This window comes from Sturnira hondurensis, unplaced genomic scaffold, assembly GCF_014824575.4.
Source record: "Sturnira hondurensis isolate 20B ecotype Veracruz unplaced genomic scaffold, ASM1482457v3 Scaffold0007036, whole genome shotgun sequence".
Classification (NCBI taxonomy): domain Eukaryota; kingdom Metazoa; phylum Chordata; class Mammalia; order Chiroptera; family Phyllostomidae; genus Sturnira; species Sturnira hondurensis.
The window spans coordinates 2683734-2702096 of record NW_028079667.1 but is presented as its reverse complement, the minus strand read 5'-3'; the positions used below and the strand labels follow the sequence as shown (position 1 = coordinate 2702096).

General features: G+C 42.0%; 1 protein-coding gene across 1 annotated transcript in view; it reads right to left on the bottom strand.

Moving 5' to 3' along the window:
• Positions 1-18363, bottom strand: part of FRAS1 (Fraser extracellular matrix complex subunit 1) — a 425396-nt gene that overhangs the window by 25366 nt on the left and 381667 nt on the right. Inside the window, exons 59-66 of the mRNA XM_037051016.1 lie at positions 17648-17853; positions 14205-14361; positions 12266-12466; positions 10324-10511; positions 8931-9206; positions 5944-6176; positions 3365-3525; positions 767-981 (exon numbers count right to left, since the gene is read on the bottom strand). Coding sequence (XP_036906911.1) covers positions 767-981; positions 3365-3525; positions 5944-6176; positions 8931-9206; positions 10324-10511; positions 12266-12466; positions 14205-14361; positions 17648-17853 — 1637 coding nt within the window. The remainder of the gene's footprint in view (positions 1-766; positions 982-3364; positions 3526-5943; positions 6177-8930; positions 9207-10323; positions 10512-12265; positions 12467-14204; positions 14362-17647; positions 17854-18363) is intronic.

The window sequence follows — 18363 nt, the reverse complement described above, 5'->3', positions numbered from 1 at the left end:
GTGGTTAAACCTGATTTGAAATGAAGGCCAAACGTGTAATTTTTAGTTCTTTGAAATAACTGCTCAAACTTGTATAGAGTTTGCTCTAGAATTGTTTTTCCCCTGAGGACCCACTAGCCTAGTCCCTTTGATATAACTGCTCTCCTAGCACTACAGCTTCTTGCTATAAAATTTTCATTTATTACTAATGTTTAATGACTATTAAAAGGGTCTCTTTATTGCAGGGGTTGCTAGTTTGGAATAGATATGGAATCGAGGTGTTTTAAACAATTATCTCCCCATAAGGCTTAGGATGACGGGGTTCTACTTACCTTCTAAAAGACGGAGTGTACCACCTGTCATTTTGACTCATTTCCCCAGGTGGGGAAGAAGAGAACACATCTACTTAGTAATAAGTCTACTGTAAAATATAAACCTTGTTGGCTTTCCAACATATACCCAGAGGAAGAAAAAACATATGTAGTCAGACAAGAAAACATTAGATTTTCATAGAAATGACTAAATCAGACAGCAAATTTTTCCACACTAATTTGAACCTTTTCCACATTACGTTTCAATCAGTTGATTAGATGGCTCCAGGAGTCTCTCTCCAGCCAGGAGGCTGCTAGTGTCTCCCTTGAGAGACATAAAGAAGGCTCCCTTAGCTGGTTGGCCCAGTTCTGGGAACCACTGGATGTAAAATGCAAACCGAAGCGCTCAGGAACAAACTGGTTTCACCCCACAGCCAGGTGCACGCAGCCTTCAGACAAGGCCCTGGAGCACCCACCTGGAAGTCGGCGGTTACAGACCCCCCACAGACGTCAATGAGCTCGGTCATGTCGTAATAGGCATCAAAGGTCCAGACGCAGCTCTTCAGGTTGAGGTGTTTGTACAGCTGGATGGTCTTGGGCTCCCTTACACTGGGGTCAAACTGGAAGGGGCGGTCATAGCCCGGCCCCATGGCCGCGCTGTCGTAGACCTTGTCATCCAGGAACCCAGCCTCTGCGGGGGGAGGGAGCGATAGGAAACGGTAACTCAGTGCGCAGACTTGCCCCTCCACAGTTGTTGGCTGCCCAGAAGCTGGGTGGGGAGAATAAAGACGTCCTTTTGGCACTGAGAGAGCTTTCCCTTCATCTGAGACTCTATTTATAGAGCGATGCCGGGCTCCCAACAGACACAGGGAGAAGGGAGGGGAGCTGGTTAACTGCCACTGCCCTGTGTTGGAGTGACGGGGTTCACAGACTCTTCTAAGGGTCTGGCTGCAGGAACCGGGGAAGAAAAGGTGAACAAATGATGCCATGAAGAAAAAAGTCAGAGCTTTGGTGGCCCTCCTTATGTTGAAAAAAAAAAAGGCACACTGCTCTGCCTGTCTCACCTGTCAAGTTTGGTTCTATGCTTCATAATCAGTCTTTGAAGAAATGGATTTACTATGCAGATAATCTGTTGACAAGTTATTATTTTTCTAAGATCAAGTTTTATTAAAACAGCTTTCATGAAAAGCCAAACAGACATCTGACTACGCACCCCTCCCCCACCAAAGTTTTTGAACTCTTGGGAAAAAAGTCTTAATTTTATGTTAATGAGTAAAGAGCTCACTAATGATGCCTGACTAAACCTTCCCTGCCACAGGCAAAAATATAGGATCAAATGCTGCCAGGTAACTGACCCACTTTAAATTAAGGGAGACCTTTATGCAGCAGAGCTAAACACAGACACAACTGTAGAAGATCAGGGTTGAGCTTTTTACAGCATTAAAAACAACTACAGAATTCTGACAGAGCCGATATATTTCTTCGGATGTTTGACAGCAGCTCCCAGCACTCTGCCCTGCGAGGATTAGGATCTCCTTTCCCACGCGTTGAATTTAATTGTGTTTAGGAACGAAGAGGTGCAAACTTTCAGCTTATAAACACAGTATGTTTCTTTCACCAGCTGCATATGTGGACCAATTAAATTTTTATGTGTAGCTGTGGCAGGAAGAATTTATACTCAACTAATTTCTAGTATATAAAGACCGTCACCACCCCAAATGATGCTTAATGAATATGAAAGAGCATATGAATGCTTTTCTGTCTTCAAAAACACTGTTGAAAGATTCATCAGTTTGGAAGGGAGGAAGGGAACATTTAATGAGCACTTGCTAAGGTAAATGGAAACAGACAGGATTATTTGTACAGCAAAGAATCTTGACACGTGTGCTGTGGGAAAGCCCCCACCTCAGCTGTCAGCTCCTCTGGGGCTGCACCGGCTGCAGAGCAGCTCAGCCCAAGGTCACGCCCTAGTGGGGGCGGCCAGCACCCAGCGACCTAGTCAGCGGGGTGGAGTAGAGAGGTCTGTCCCTCGGGGCCGACAGTGGGACAAGTCTGCTGGGTGGGCTCTCTCCAGAGCTCAGTGGAGAGTTGCTCAAGGCTTTATCAGGTTGCATTGTTGTTTGAATCCTCCCTATACCAACCCTGCCTCCTCCCCTTCCCTTTCACACAAGGCGATCCCTAGTAAACACCCTGGCCCTTGACTCCATTTCTGCTCCAGCCCCTGGAAGAACCCACCCTATAACATGTAACATGGGCACCTGAGCTTTCTGAAAATACTGCGATAATGAGATTTTGGGGCACAGATCCAAATGTGCTCACTGTAGAGGAGAAAAAGAACACAAATTTACCCTGGTCGGCATTTTAAAAATGCCAACACATTTAAGTCAGTCAGAGAAAGACAAATACCAAATGATTTCACTTGTATGTGAAATCTAATGAACAATATAAGTGAGGAAACAAAACAGGAACAGAGTCTTAGGTCCAGAGAACAGACTGGTGGTTGCCAGAGTGGGGAGGGGCTGAGGGGCTGGGTGGAAAAGGCAAAGGGATTGAGAGGTACAGATTGGCCGTTACAGAACGGTCACGGGATGTAAAGTACAGCTCAGGGAACATAGTCAATAATATCGTAATAACCACATGTGGTGTCAGGTGGGTACTGGAAATATGGCGGGGGACACTCTGTAAAGTATATGATTGTCTAACCACTGTGCTACACACCTGAAACCAATAAAAATATTATCAAATAAAAACTGCATTTGAAAAAATTAAAATAATTAAAAAAAGATAAAAGTGCTAACACCTTCAATCATCACCTTCATTGGAATCAATCATTTCATCATGTTATAGATAAGAAAAGAATGGCTGGGGGAGTCCAGCTATTTCCCTTCAGTTGCGTAGGTAGTGGACTAAGGATCTGAATCTAAGACGGTTTTGGTGGCTGCTAAGAAGAAAGTCTGCTGACCACACGGACTGTGGGGATGGGAACACACGAAAAACCGGGGTCACCTGGCCATCTCCCGAAGGGCCACTGGGCTGAGTGGGAACAGGACACTGGCACAGAACGCATTCCTCACCTGCGATGCCTCTGAGATCGCGGGTGGTGACGAGATTGGAGCAGACGTGCTGGTGTCTGTAGATGGACTCAGACAGGAGGAAATGCAAGTTGTGCAAGGGCATGGTGGAGATGAGGGGCAGCATCCCGTCCTGGTGCGGGATCTGCACCGAGATGTGGATTCTAGGGCAAAGAGGCAGAATTAGGTGCAGGCTATAAACAACTCACAGGGTACATTTCTTTCTCAAAACCCACTTTGTCTTGACCAGTGAGTTCACCAATTTTTTGTTCCCTAAAGCTTTTCATGTTGTAAGATTTCTCTCTGAACATGAGTGTGTGTTGCACGTGTAATGTTGTTTTTTCTCCCAAGAGATCCCTCAGACTCAGGATGGATAGAGCAATCAAGAATCATAGATTTTTGCTGTTCTATAGAAGGAAAGATAACATTGCAACCACATGTTACTGGAAAGCTTTCTCTTGGTTTAAATGGAAGCTCTGTGTCCTCATGAACTAAAGCTGAGTGACGGATACAGGCACTGCTCCCTTCTTTGTCACCATGAGGGCGTGGAGGTCGGGTAGGGTCAACACTCATACTTTTTTAATGACAGGCATCATTGAGCTCTTAAATGCTAAGGCCATTATCCCCATCCAGGGACACGACTTAGAAATAGTAATATCCCACCGCTCACACTGTCCTTCCCCAGATGAAAGAACCTCCCTCTCTCTCTCTCCCTCTCATTTCACAATGGCCTCAATGTGAAATGTGTTCTCCCCTGATCTGCTGGGTTGGCCAAAAAGTTCGTATGTTTTTTCTGTGCGATGGCTCCAGTAGTGCTTAGTTGCCTTTAACTTCACTTGAAACTATTTTGTTTGATGGTATTGTGACAGCTGTCATGTCAACTTGCATTAAACAAAAAACTTATCAAAGCTGGTGAATTATTGTGTAGCCATTTTACTAACAAAGATAGATGAAAACATGCAGCATTAGGTGTATTATACTTTATTATTTCAAGAAAGGTAAAAACACAACTGAAATGCAAAAGATTTGTGTGGTGTGAGGAGAAGGTGCTGTGACTGATTGAACATATCAAATGTGGTTTGCAAAGTTTCTTGGTACTATTGACATTTTGGCCAAATAATTCTTTGCTGTGGGGCTGCCTTATGCACTGGAAGATGTTTAGCAGCACCCCTGGCCTCTACCCAGCTAGAAGCCAATGGTGGGAGATAGGTGACATGCTCGAAATATCCAAACCAATACACTTATTGGTGAAAATGAAAAATGTGTCTTTTATGTTATGGAAAAAACTAAATGCACTTTTTGACCCACACAATACATTCCTCAGCATCTAAGTGATAGCAGAAAGCCTGTAGTGTATTTACATTGACTGCTATTTCGTGTGTTTTCAGACTCTCCACCTTGCCTCCCCACTCTGTTCTAGTCCTCTCCAGGACTAGAACCATGTCCTGCACTTTTGTTTCTCTAGAGCACGTAGTTTATAATTCTAAATAAAATATAAGCTTAATAAATATCGGTTCAGATGGCACCACAGTGGAACTGTACTTATAGTCTACATTTTTTCATTGTTTAAATTCAAATTTTTGGAATATTTATTGAGGTGCATTTTGAGTCTTTACAGCTTATCTCTGGGAGCAAAGACCCACATTTATAAGAGGAATTAGAATTTTGGAAAATGAAGAGAATGGCTCTTTTGCTATGAAGGAGTCAATAGTGCTCTGGGTATTTCTGTTATTGCTTTTTAAACAAAGATAGATTTTATTCTGTTAGAACATAAGAATCTGCATATTTATTCAAATCTACTCTTTCCATGAAAATGAACCCCTTTCTCTGAATTCAGTTGCTCATAAAGACACATATATAAATATTATGAGGTTTAATGAATGAATGCATATAACATATATGAATTCTTTTTTTTGCTATGAAAAAATAAAAGCATTCATCTTCCACCAAAATAATGGTGGCACAGGGAAATGTAAAAGCCCATCTGTCCTCTATGGTGTCAAGAAGCTCTGTTCTAGGCACAAGGGATACAAACTAAATATTCATGGTCCCTGCCCTCACCTTCAATTATGGGGACCAAGACAGAATGAGTGATGATAACGCTCTGAAAGAGGAACATGGACGCCAGAAGAGCTGGAAGAAGGAGCTTCCAAATTAAATTGTAGGAGTTAATGAAAAAGTCCCTAGAAGTAATGCCGTGAGCTAGGTACATACAATAGGACAACTGGATTTAACCACACGAAGTGCAGGGAGCAGGGAGAGCTGAAGTCAGGAGTAGCAGCATGGCAAATGCATGGCAGCTGAAAGAGTTGGAAGCCCTGGGGAGGTCACAGTGATTCTCTGTCGGGGCGGGAGGGCTGGAAGGGGAAAATGACAGGATGAGAGAAACGAGGCTAGGATAGGCAAGGGGCCAGATCTCAGGGGGCCTTTGAAGAAGTTAGCCTTCTTCTTCTGAACCAGGCATCACCACTACACCTATTTTGCTGAAGTGTCACTCATAGACCTGCCCTGCCTACAAAACACACACAGAAGAGCTGAGATTCACTCCACCCTTTCACTGTGGAAGGAACCACCAGCCTGACCTGTTCGGGTGCTCCTTGTGTTTGACATCCAGATATTTCAAGGTTGCGATGAAGGACTGAGCCTGGAAGCCTCTCGCTGTCCCAGCAACCACTGGGGTGTGGCAGATAGCGCTGTCTGTTCCGATGGTAACAATGTTGCTCCGTAAGGGGGTGCCCACATGCCCCACCTTGTCTACAGCCTTTGCCACACAACGCACATGGAACCTGCGGCTGAAGTAAATGCTATCCAGGACCTACCAGGAAGAATAAAACATCTCAGACATATGTATACTACTCAAACAACTTCTTAAAACGTATCTTCTGGAGGTTATGACACAACCAATTCCTGGTACAAAATAATCTGTGAAGGCAATCTATCATCCATCCATCTACCACGTAAGTATTGACTTTCTACCTGGAGCCAGGCACTATGGACTTAAAGCCTAAGTCAGTAAGTCAGACAACGGGCAAGCAGACATGTGTGAAGCAACAGTTCAGAGGTGACTGCTTACCAGTGACAGTACTGCTCTCTTTGTATTATGTGTTAGGTTCACCATAAGGACCACTCAACTGGTTTTTAGCCCTTTTAGCAAGAGTCATTGGCCTTCAAGTCAATTTTGTTGAGGGCATGGTGTCAGGAGAGATGCTTCTTTCCCAGGAGTTCTTATTTTTCTTTGTTTCCTACTGCTTTCCCTCCTCCAACCCCCACTTAAGGACCACACACATTGCAAGAGTTACACTAACGTGCAGGCTTGAAGTTGAGAACTTGGCTTCTGACACCTACTGGACTTTGAAGGTGTTTCTACAGATTCTTCCGTGCTCCCAGACATAGAGAGGCTGTAAAAGTGCTTAACTCAATCTATGCAGAAGCAACGGAGGTCATCAAAACTCTTTAGGTTAGAGAAGCAAATGACAGCAATAATTAATTAGCAGTACTGTGTGCCATAGACCTCCCACAAAGCAAACCTACAAACGTATAAATTCCACCCATGAAAACAACATGCACTGAGGTCTATAAAAAATTAAAGAAAATTCTTCTATTAAAAGTTTTAACAAGCTGCCAACACTATTTATTTATTTATTTATACATGGACTTAGTTCAGAAAGGATTGAAGGCATCTTACAAAAATGGGTAAAATACAGTGGTGTGAAATAAATAATTGAGGAAATAAAGATAGAGTGAAGGATATCAGGGTAAAAGTATTAGTCACCACTTCACTGCAAGAAGGAAAAGTGAAATATAAAGTAAAGTTATAAACTTGGCACCTGTTAAAAATGTATATTTGGCCCAGGTCAGACCAAGCTCACTTCATGGTTTTGTTGAATGAAGAATAGGGTACTTAAACAATATGCTGTTAAGCCTTGCTATTTAAAGTTTTTAATACTATAGAAGATATTTTAAATTTGAGTTCGGCTATGTTGCAAAAGACTTAACCTTCTACCCTTTCCAAATAGGTTGTGCCAAAGCCATGGCCATGAATGACCCTGCTTTATCCAAAGCCTCCCATCTATGTCTAACAGCTTCTTCCACTATAATCCTATCAAAGTGATGCACTTATTTTTTTTAATCCTAACTTGAATAGCTATTTTTCCCCATTGCTTTTTAGAGAGAGAGAGGGGAAGGGAAAGAGGAATATTGATATAAGAGAGAAGCATCAATTGGTAGCCTCCCGGATGCTCTTGGTGTGGGGATCACTCCAGTACATATGTGCCTGGACTGGGTATCAGGGATCGAGGATTGAACCTGCAACCTAACTTTGTGTCGAGACTGGGAATCAAACTTGTAACCTTTCAGTTATGGGATGATGCTCCAACCAACTGAGCCATACCAGCCAGAGTGAAGTAATGCACTTATTAAAGTGAGTACCAACTAGGAAAAATTTAGATAAATCCAGTCTGAAAGAAATCTCTAATTTCCAAAATTATTAAGGGTACTAATTTCAATGAAAAATCACTGAGTGCTTAGTATGCATCCGATGTTGGGCTGAGCCTGCATCTCCCTGCTTTCAGCCCTTTTCCCGAGGAGGATGAACTTGCTGGTGTGACCAGCGGTCCCTGGAGTGCACTGTTGCCCAAGCCTGGGAAAACCTTCACTGTCCGCTGCTCTCTGGCTGTGGCAGAGGTGTGGGTCTGGTCTGTTAACTCTCTGAGGACAGCAACTGCATCGTGAACCTCTTCCTTTCATGTCCTCCCACAGGACTTTGTAAAATGCTGATCACTCAATAGAATTTTATCCTTTTGTTTAATAACCGGTCCCTACTATGTGCCATCAATGTGCTGACCAGTTTGGGATATATAGATGTCGTAGAACGAGTTTACAGCTTACTACCTATTGAATGCATGAACAACAAATAATTATTAATTGTACTTACTCAGAACCTTTGATTTATTATGCTATTTATAGGTCACTTTAAAAAAATATTTTATTTACTTATTAGAGGGAAGGAAAGGAAGGAATAAAGAGAGGGATAGAAACATCTATCTTCAAGAGATATATAGATCTGTTTCCTCTCACATACCCCCAACTGGTGCCCTGGCTCACAACCCAGGCATGTGCCCTGACTGGGAATCGAACCAGGAACCTCTTGGTTCACAGGCCAGCACTCAATCTATTGAGCCACATGAGCCAGGGCATACATCACTTTTATATTTGATTTGCCAATGACCTTTTCAAGTGGCTAAGCAAAAGTGAGATGATTTTGATTTTGCAGATCAGGAAACTGAGACTCAGAGGGGTTAAGTAACCTCTTAACATACAAAGTTAAAAACAGGCAGAATTAAGATTTGTAAACAGGGTGCCCAAGTACTAGCTTAGTGTTTTCCACTACACTATATTACCTTCCTTATACACAAGAATAAAAAGACTGCTTGTACTGTGTATACTTACTCATGTGTTAATTTGATTCTACATGCCACACATGGACCTCAAGGGGTCTGACAGTGTGGGAGTGACAAAGAGAAGTACCAGTTCTCTCCCTACATAACCAGGCCCAGACCCGCAGACCTACCATGTGGTTGACACTGGTGAATGGTGTGTTGTCAGTGATGGTCTCAAAGGGAGACCGGGCCCCATTGCCATCAGTGGGGGCAGCCACTTCCCAGCTGAACTGCACCGACGACTGGTTGATGCCAGCCTCGCTGCAACGCTCCCTCGTGACAGCATATCTAGGGAAATGGGGGTCGCAGGGGGTGACACAGACCAGCGGATAGCCTGGGGAGGGGGATTTCTTGACTCCTTCCTTGGCAACCTCTTCCACATGGTCATAGTCCGAAAGTGTGACCACCTGCAAAGGAGCAACAAAGCTTCAGCGTGGGATTGGTGTCTGGAAGGTCAGAGAACTAAGGCTTCACAAGATTCACAAGATCACTCAACTTCCTGGGATTCTTGAAAATAAAACAGAAGTTCACAATGCTTTTCAAGGCATCCGTAAAAGATACTACAGACCTTAGGCAGTGGACAAGATCCTTTTACTACCCAGCTAAAAGCTTTATTATCTCATTAGTATTATTCTTAAATAAGAGCTCTATTGCTCACATGAAAAATACTTTTATTTTCCTGCACACTGTAACCAAAGCTATATCATGAACGGCAGTAACTATTTGAAGGTTGTATTAAATTGTTAATGGTAAGCACATTTGGCAAAATAAAAGTAAATAATGGTAGTATAGTTCTTCTACGGTCATATGAGAGATGCATTTTGAAATGATCCTTCTAGAACATGAGACTAGTCAGGGGAAGTTAGGAAACTCATTCTGACTGCTTCATTATTATGGGCATTAAAATCCCTTTGGCAACCTCTGGGCATTTTCTTCCTGATTGTAAAGTCAGTGCATTCATTCCGTACATCCCCAAATTGGGAAGCATAGTACTGCATTTCTACAGACACTTAATTCTATGTGTGTGGCCAGTATGCGGAATAATAGATATGGGGGAGTATTACTTTTTTTTTAACTCTTCTAGGTCCTACCAAAGAAGTGAGAAGTTCAATTGCACTGAATGTACTCTCTGTTTTTATCAGACTAAGGTATGGTCATAGTTTGGTGTTACTCTTAGGTTGGAAAGAATTTCTTATCCTCTGCACTACTGACATTTGTGCCAAATAATTCTTCGTCATTGGAGCTGAACTGTGCATTGTAGGGTGTTTAGTAGCATCTCTGGCCTCTACCGCTAGATGCTAATACTACCTGGTAAGACAGTCATAACAACTAACACTGTCACCAGAGATTGCCAAATGTTCTGTGGAGTTGGCGGTGGAGGGTGGGGGCATCGCAGGGGAGAGGTTCCCAGTGGAGAGCCACGGCGTTAGAGGAACAAAGATGTATAGGGCGCCAGAAGTCCTACTTATGTTAAGTTCTCATCTACTGGCCACCAGCACGTCCACCACGGGTCAAGCAACTCACAACGGGTGGCGCTGGCAGTATGAGACTCCCTGCTGCCTCCTGGTCTAGAATCGTCACTGTGGCCGTGGTCACTTCACCAAGAACTGCTTCCACTGGGTCATCCGGGCCAAGGACGACGGAGAAAGATTCATGCCATTCCCGGTCTTCATTGGACAGGATCTCGACTTTAAAAAAGATATGATCCACACCTTCGTCGAGGACAGAACACAAGGACAGCAGAGGTCAACGTTAGGTGACACACCTAACACCAGCCTTCATATATTTAAAAAGTCCCTTTCCTTTGAGAGGTTTTCTGTGAATGCAGTGGCTGCTGATCACACTGGCCCTATCTCATGTTGGGGAATCCGTTTCATAGACACAATTCTACCGTTGGTAGAGGCTCAGTGTCGCAGATTTACTATTTGACACCACATGAGGATTAATGGCCCCTGCCTGACACTAGCTGGCAGCAATAAAAATCTATGATCCAAAATACACTCCACCTTGGCACAGTGGGGGTTTTTTTTGCTTAATTTTTCTTCCCCTTTGCACTTAGGCACGAGCTCCTGCGTGGCTGAGTGCTTGCATACAGACGCCCTCCAAAGCAGTCTCCTGAGAAGTGATAAATAATAGCTCGAAGGCTGCCTACCGGGCCAGTCTCCGCAAAGTTGAGAATGTGGTTGGCCTTAAAGGGGGAGGGTTAGAGTCTTAGAAACTCCCTCCCTTTTCTGAAAATGATTCTCTGAAGATGCAAATTTCCCTGGCAGTAAAGTTCCCTTCCTCGTCTCCTACGAACAGTTGGGCTCAGTTACTTCTAAGACCTATATCTCCCTCAGATCCTCATGTAGAAAATGCAACAGGAGACACTTGGAAGAGAGATCCTTGTACAGATGTGGAAGAAGGGCGTCGACCTTCCCGGCAAACACCAACCAGACACACAAAGGACAGAGCCAAAAGCTCTTTAAAGCTCCAGGGAGGTGAGAGAGACATACAGAGACCTCAAAACTCACTTTTGAGGAAGTCATTTTCTCCCTCCACTTGCCAAGGCATCTCTGAAAAGCCCTTATAACACTGTTGCCCACTTCTGGCTACCTTACAATTGATGCTATCACCTACCACAGCCTTTTCACCTTATGCTGCTCCAGAAAGTTCTGTGAAAAAACCTATCACACAAATCAACCCCTTCCCTGTCTCACTCCTCTCATCAGATTAATACATCAGACACTTAAACAGCTAATTTTGACTTCAATCCCATCTTTCTCTGTTCTCTGACTTGTTTCCATAGCTCTCTCTGTATAAACCACTTTTTGGCACTCCATAAGAAGGTACCCTATTTCCTAGTAGATGTCAAATCACTTAAGTACCAAGACTGCACCTTCTGGATTTTAGTAACCCCGGCATAAAGGGTTCAGCACAGTGGTTTATGCCAATGTTTGTTAAATAATGGCAGTCATGTACATTTTTTTAAAAAATCAAGTATTCCTATTGTTAAATCAAATGGCAGGCAAACAATAACAAAAAAATCCTTTCACATTTTTAAAACTTATTGATTTGATCAAGAGAGAAAAAGTGAGACAGAGAGAAACATTGATTTTATTGTTCCACTCACTTATGCATTTATTGGTTGATTCTTGTTTGTGCCCTGATTGGGAATTGAACCTGCAACCTTGGAGTATCAGGACAACACTCTAAATAACTGAGCTACCTGGCCAGGGCCAAAAAGCCTTTTAAATGAAGCAAAAATGCCAAGATGTTCCAAAGTCAGTGGACTGTTTGTTTTCCTTGCCATTTTTACTAATTACAAATTTTGAAGACTCCTACAACCTCAAATGTGTGTTTAAAAATACTTTATGCTATTGGGCTGTTTTCCTCTTCCATTTTTCTCTTCATTGCTTTCTTCAAATTTGAATTATCTGGTTCTCTATTGAATAAAACACACAGACGGGGACTGCCATTCAGTTACCAGGACTGAACTTCAGGACGCGGCTCTTCGGGTAATAATCCACACCAGACTGGGCAGACCCATCCCGCGTGCTACAGCGGATCTTGGATGTCCTGTTCTGATCCCCTCTGCGGATCACCTTCATATTCAGAATGGCCGTTGCATCTGGCCCTGAGGGTTCGCGGACTTGGTACGCAGCTTCTTCAAACTCGATGGTGGGGGCTGAGCAAACACAGTCAGGGAAACAAGAGCAAGTTGGCAAAGCACCAAAGATTCCAACTCCCATGAAAAACACACTGCTATCACAAGAGGGAGTTTTCCACAGGTAACAACACAGACAAAATGCCTTGTAGTTATGAAAATCAATCAGGATTTACCCCTAAGCAATGCTTGGGGAAACATTTATTTGTGGTTTTGTAGAAGTTATTTCTCATAATTTCTTATTAAAAACAATACAGTGAGAAAAACATTTTTAAGGACTTGGGAGGTCATGATGCAAGTTTCCATCTACCACAACTCACAGAGTGTTTTAAAAATGTGCACAATAGTTACCAAGGAACTGATAATAAGCAGCTGATAAGTATCTACTAACTGATTGCACTTGCACGCACCAACTCCTTTTCATTTATGATACATGAATTTCTAGGGTTAATAATTTATCTCATTTATACACAACTTCTATTTACCAAATCCATCTCTCACCTCTGGTCCTTCAGATCCTCCTCCCTGACCCTCTCACTGCCCCCACCCTTAGCTGTTCCTCACATCTCACATCTCACAGGTTAGTTAGTTATGAACGGGTCACTTCGGTGACTGACTGCAACAATAATTCAGGAACATAAGACTTCCGAGCACGGTCCGGGTCAACGTATTATTGTCATTGCTAGGGTATGGGTAATGACATGATGATGATTTTACTAAAAATTTTAATTTATGCCTTTTTTCTATACTTTCTATGGGGAAGGACAAAGAGGTAGCAGTAGAGAGACTAAGATGAAAAAATGCAGAGCAATTATAAATTTTAAATATATAAAAATATTCAGAAATTTCTAGAGTCTCTATTGTTCATTTCTCCCCCAGAAAGTTAATTCTTTTTAAATGAAGACTATAAGACTCATTTGAGACTGCATAGTTTTTGTAGAAACAATGTTCTTTGAAACTTAGGAGTGTTTCTGTAATACACTGTGAATTTGTTACCTCTCTGAGCTTCGGTCATTGGGTTTTCTGTGGGGCTGGGAGAAGTTCACTGTGGGATTTGAATCTGAGTTTCCTTGGGTAAAGGAGTGAGTCACATCAAGGCTGACTTTTTAAATTTTACCCAATGTCCAGATCAGTCCCTGATTTTATGTAGGTATAGCATGACTTTTGATATACGGTAAATATTCAATAAAATTTCTATCACTGTTTATAGTATTAGTATCGATTCACTCATTAAAAGATCTATTTTAATAAAACAATTATGTCCCAGTTTGGAACAGATTTTGTTTTCCCTGGTGCCTGGGTCACTCTTTACTGCCAGCTGGCGAAAGGTTTTTTGTTTTTAGGTTAGTAGGCCAAGTCAATGAAAGAAAGGAAAACCAAGAAACCAGACACTTTTCTGGGAAGGTGCACGTCTAAATCAGTTCATTGGATTAAACTGATCCTGATTATACTTCCAATTCTGCTCCTGAATTCCACTTACTTAAATAATGTTATTTTCTCTCTTAGTATCTCTGTCCTTGCTTTTAACCACACTCATTCTTTATCTCTTGGCAGTGTGGCAGGGAATAACGAGATTAAAAATACCTATAAATTTATGGGAGCTTTATAGAGGGTGATCATTTGCTGCCAATCTTTTAACTAAATACTGCAAGATTGTTATCAGTAAGTGCTTTCATAGCACTTTCATTTTCCCAAACACTTATAATTCCATTATTAGTCATTGTAATGTACAGCGAGTGTACATGAGAGGAACTGTTACCATCTTCATCATTGGATATGGTGATGGTGGCCACGTTGTTCTTCCCAACTCTGGCTCCACTCCAGTGGTTTCCAAGAGGATGGCCGAGGAGGACCCTGAACTGCTCCTCGGGCTCAAACATGGAGTCATCATGGATGAGGACACTACAGTTCTTCATCTGGAGTCAATGGCACAAAGAAGATTCGGATTTGCAGTGAGATATTAATAACTTGTTTTCCTCTCCTAGGAAATGATTTTTCTTCTTACAGTATCAAAGAGTCAACACAAATTCAAAAGGATCCAAACTATTTACCGTATTTTTTGGACTATGAGACTCACCCCCCAAACTTGGAAGGAAAGGGGGTGTGTGTTATAGTCCAAATGCAGCTTACCTGGCTAGTAAATGTAGGTTACATTTACATTGGCGAAATATTAGGTTACTTATGTCATTAAATATTTTACAATATTTTTTCCTTCGAAATTTTTTTCCCCTATTTCCCTCCTCTAAAACCTAGGTGTGTCTTAGTCCTAAAAATACAGTAATTTACAAAATAGAATGTTTATATCTAAGAGTTCCTGCCTGCATGGGACCTACGTATATGTGGAGCTGTGTAGGAGATCATTCTAAACTATTTTGAATTACTGATAACAAATTATGAAAGAGAAGATCAAATAATTAACCCACTCATAAGCATGGGTGGAATATTTGCATGCTTTCCTGCATTTTGCCTGAGCTGACCAATACATTTGCACATGTTACGAAAGGTAGATTTCTGACGTAGGGATTTCACTTGTGGATTAGACAGCCTGGAAAGCTGAATAACGCTCTTTTTCCATTGTAAACATTGAATAGTCTTATAAAGAACTTAGAAAGCCTTCCTGTTAAGCTTAGGTCACCTTTAAATGCTGCAGTATTCCCAAATGTGCTGTCAAATGTTGTCTGTCACATCTGAAAACTGCTGAGTAATGAAAGTCTCAGAACTTAACCTAAATCCTTATTTGAAAGAAAGAAACTGTATTTCTCAAACTGAATATTCCCTACTCAGGATTATATCCTTGAGAAATGTACAATAAGGTCACAACATTTTAGATAATGGAGCAGCATCCATAGTAGAATCAGGTGATAGGTGGGATTATTTTTAGCTGAACCACTGAAAATCCATTATACCACTGTCTTGCATAGGCTATGTGGGTACAGAGCAGTTTCATTCTCATACTGCCCAGTTACGCTCAGTGGTAGGAGAACATCCCTGTGAACATTTATACGTGGCTTGTTAACCTGTTTTTAAATCTCTGAAGAATGTTCCTTTTTTCTCTACCACGTTTTTCTTATAATAAGAATTTCTTTATACAAAGTATGAATTTAGTGGTAACTCCTCAGGATATCTTTGAAAGAAGACATTCTAGTAAATGATAAGTTCCAGACATACTGCTTAACAAGCCTAAAAATGAGGGTTCCAAAGCGTGCTTATGATTGACGGTAGGTAGACTGTCATGTGGGTAACATTCAGACTATCAGACTGTATTTCTTCAAAATTTTATTAAATGATATACTGTCTCTTGGATAGGTAGAGAATCGCTTTTTGAACTTAAAACAAATACAGACATGTAGACTCAAAGATAAAGATTGCATCTGTAGTATTTGTGTGTATTTTTAAACACACGTTTCAACCTGCCACCAGTAAAATTCTCATAAAACACCTAACTGAGACAGGGCTTTTATGAGTCATAAATGTGTAAAAGACTGAGAGTCCCAACGAAGAAAGATATGTCTTTTTTATTGTTATTAAATGTGAACAGAAGAAGAATGTGGGGTGAACTGGAATGGGTACGGTCTTCTTATGCTAAACTTCAAAAGGACTAATAATAACCCCCAAATCTGATGTATAGGATTATATCAAAATCAAAGACTTCTGTTCAACTAAGAACACCACAGTCAAAGGTAATAGATAAGTGAGAGAAAGGGCACATATGTTTATAAAATCTGAAATGTCTAACTGGTAAGAAATTAATATTTACAATATACAAGAAAGCACAGCAGATCAGGAAAAAAGACAGCACTATGATAAAATAAGGAACAAAAAATAAAATAATAAATTCAACAAAAAGGAGCTCAAAAATTAACAAGTGTTTAAAATACCATTAATTAGAAAAATGCGACTTAAAACAAGATGCCACTCTCACACATTCGACTATCAAACAGTCAAAAGAGGAGTAAGACTAAGTGCTGAAGAGGACGCTGGGCTGCAGCAATACCGGGATGTACTGCTAGTGACATTCTGGAAAGCGTCTGACATTGTTTTTGAAAATTAAGCACATGCATGCCCAGCAATTTGGTACAGCAACTTGGCTGTTGGATATGTATTGGAAGAAATTCCCACTCACATCTGTGAGTGGACATGTATGAGGCTGTGCACGGCAGTGTTGAGAGGTGGCAGCGTGTTAGGAGGTGATTGGAGGCTATCGCTGTGGCTCCTCGCTGTCTGCTGCTGAGCGTGGGTGGTAAACATAGTAGACGCATATCACAGAACAGTAAGCAACAGTCTGGAGTAGCAGGTGCAATGTACACATAAATGACGTGGATGAGGAAACATATTGCTGAATAAACACAGTGAAAGTTTGAAAAAGACATAACCCGATGGCAGTTTTATGGAATATAAATTATGCACATAAAATAACAAGCATTTTTTTAAGAACAAATACAAATGAAAAGATACACATTAAGTGCAACAGACTGAAGAGCTCTGAGGTAGGGAAGGGGATGTGGCTGGAGAAGAAGGGTGAAATAAAATGAACAAACAAACAAAATTTTAAAAAGGGCCTTGGACTAACCAATGAGGACTTGTGCTTTGAACCAAGGGGTACAATTGACTCAGCTCTCTGCGACTGAGATCCAAAAATGGAAAAATGTGATTCTTATTCAATATATATTTTTGACACACGCTGAGACTGAGTCGCAGGCTTTGAGTCTGATGCAACCACACTTAGTGACTGGAGTTCTTCGGGAGTTCCCATGAACTGGGCATCACTATTAAAGTACGTTGCCAAGAGGATACTCTACTGACTTGAATCTGCAATATGGCCTGTTTGGTCCTCTAAGGATGCGTGTTGCCCTGGGACAGGAGCCCAGGTGTTAGGGAACTGCCTGTTCCTCCTTTAGGTAACACTGGTGGGGCGTCTTCGTCTCTAGTGTTATTTCGAATGAGTAGGAGCCTCATTCGATTCTGTTAAATTCCAAAAATATTACATATCATCTAAATTTCCCAATTCAATCAATGATATATGTATTTGGTTTTAAAAGACCAAGAAGATAGGCACATAGAACGTATATTACTAAAAATATTATGAATTAATAAGAAACGTCCTAGGATGTTCATACTTTGTCTACATTACTTCACTATGGACAAATGAAGGCATCAAAGAAGAAGAGAATCGCATCTTTCAGCAACCACGAATCCACTTACTTTCTCCCCTTTCAGAAACGTAATCCGCGAAGAGTCTGCATTTCTTCTTTCCTCAAAGTCCTCCATGACCTGAGCCGAATGGCTCTGAGTATAGCACCTCACCGATGACTCATAGCTCAGGTCTCCACTCCGAACGATAGGCACGTGCAGAACACCCTCCTTCTCCTTCACAAGTAACAAATCCTTGGCAAACTGCATGCTGGGCACTGGGGTGGGGGGCAGAAGGGAAGATGAAGGCACTGTTAGAGGGAGGCACAGGGAGGCGGCCACAGTTCTCATCAGCCCTCAGCCGCCACGTGGCAGGAGGGCTCTGGGAAGGGCCGCCCTAGGCTGGCAAATCACAGGTGGTTAGCCGATTTCAAGGCCTGGGTGCAGCTCTCAGGACGAGGGAACTGTTTCCACTGTGTCTGTGGCTCCAATAAAATAGAATAAATCAATTTCACATCTGCTTCTGCCCGGCTTCAGTATATGGGCACCATCTCAAAGCAGACAGGTAATAATGCAAATAAAGAAATGGGCCATGTGTAGGAAAAGTTTTGATAGAGACTTGAGTACTCAAAAATGCTCACTCCCTTCTAAGGCTACAGCAAGGACAAGAGCACAAGCCTGCTGGTAGGCGGCCACGCACGCTGGTCCCGGGGCTGGGGAGACAATAGGGAAGAGATGGGGTGTCAGTGAGGAGGGAAGAGCAGGCCCTGTGTAGAGGAGGATGACTT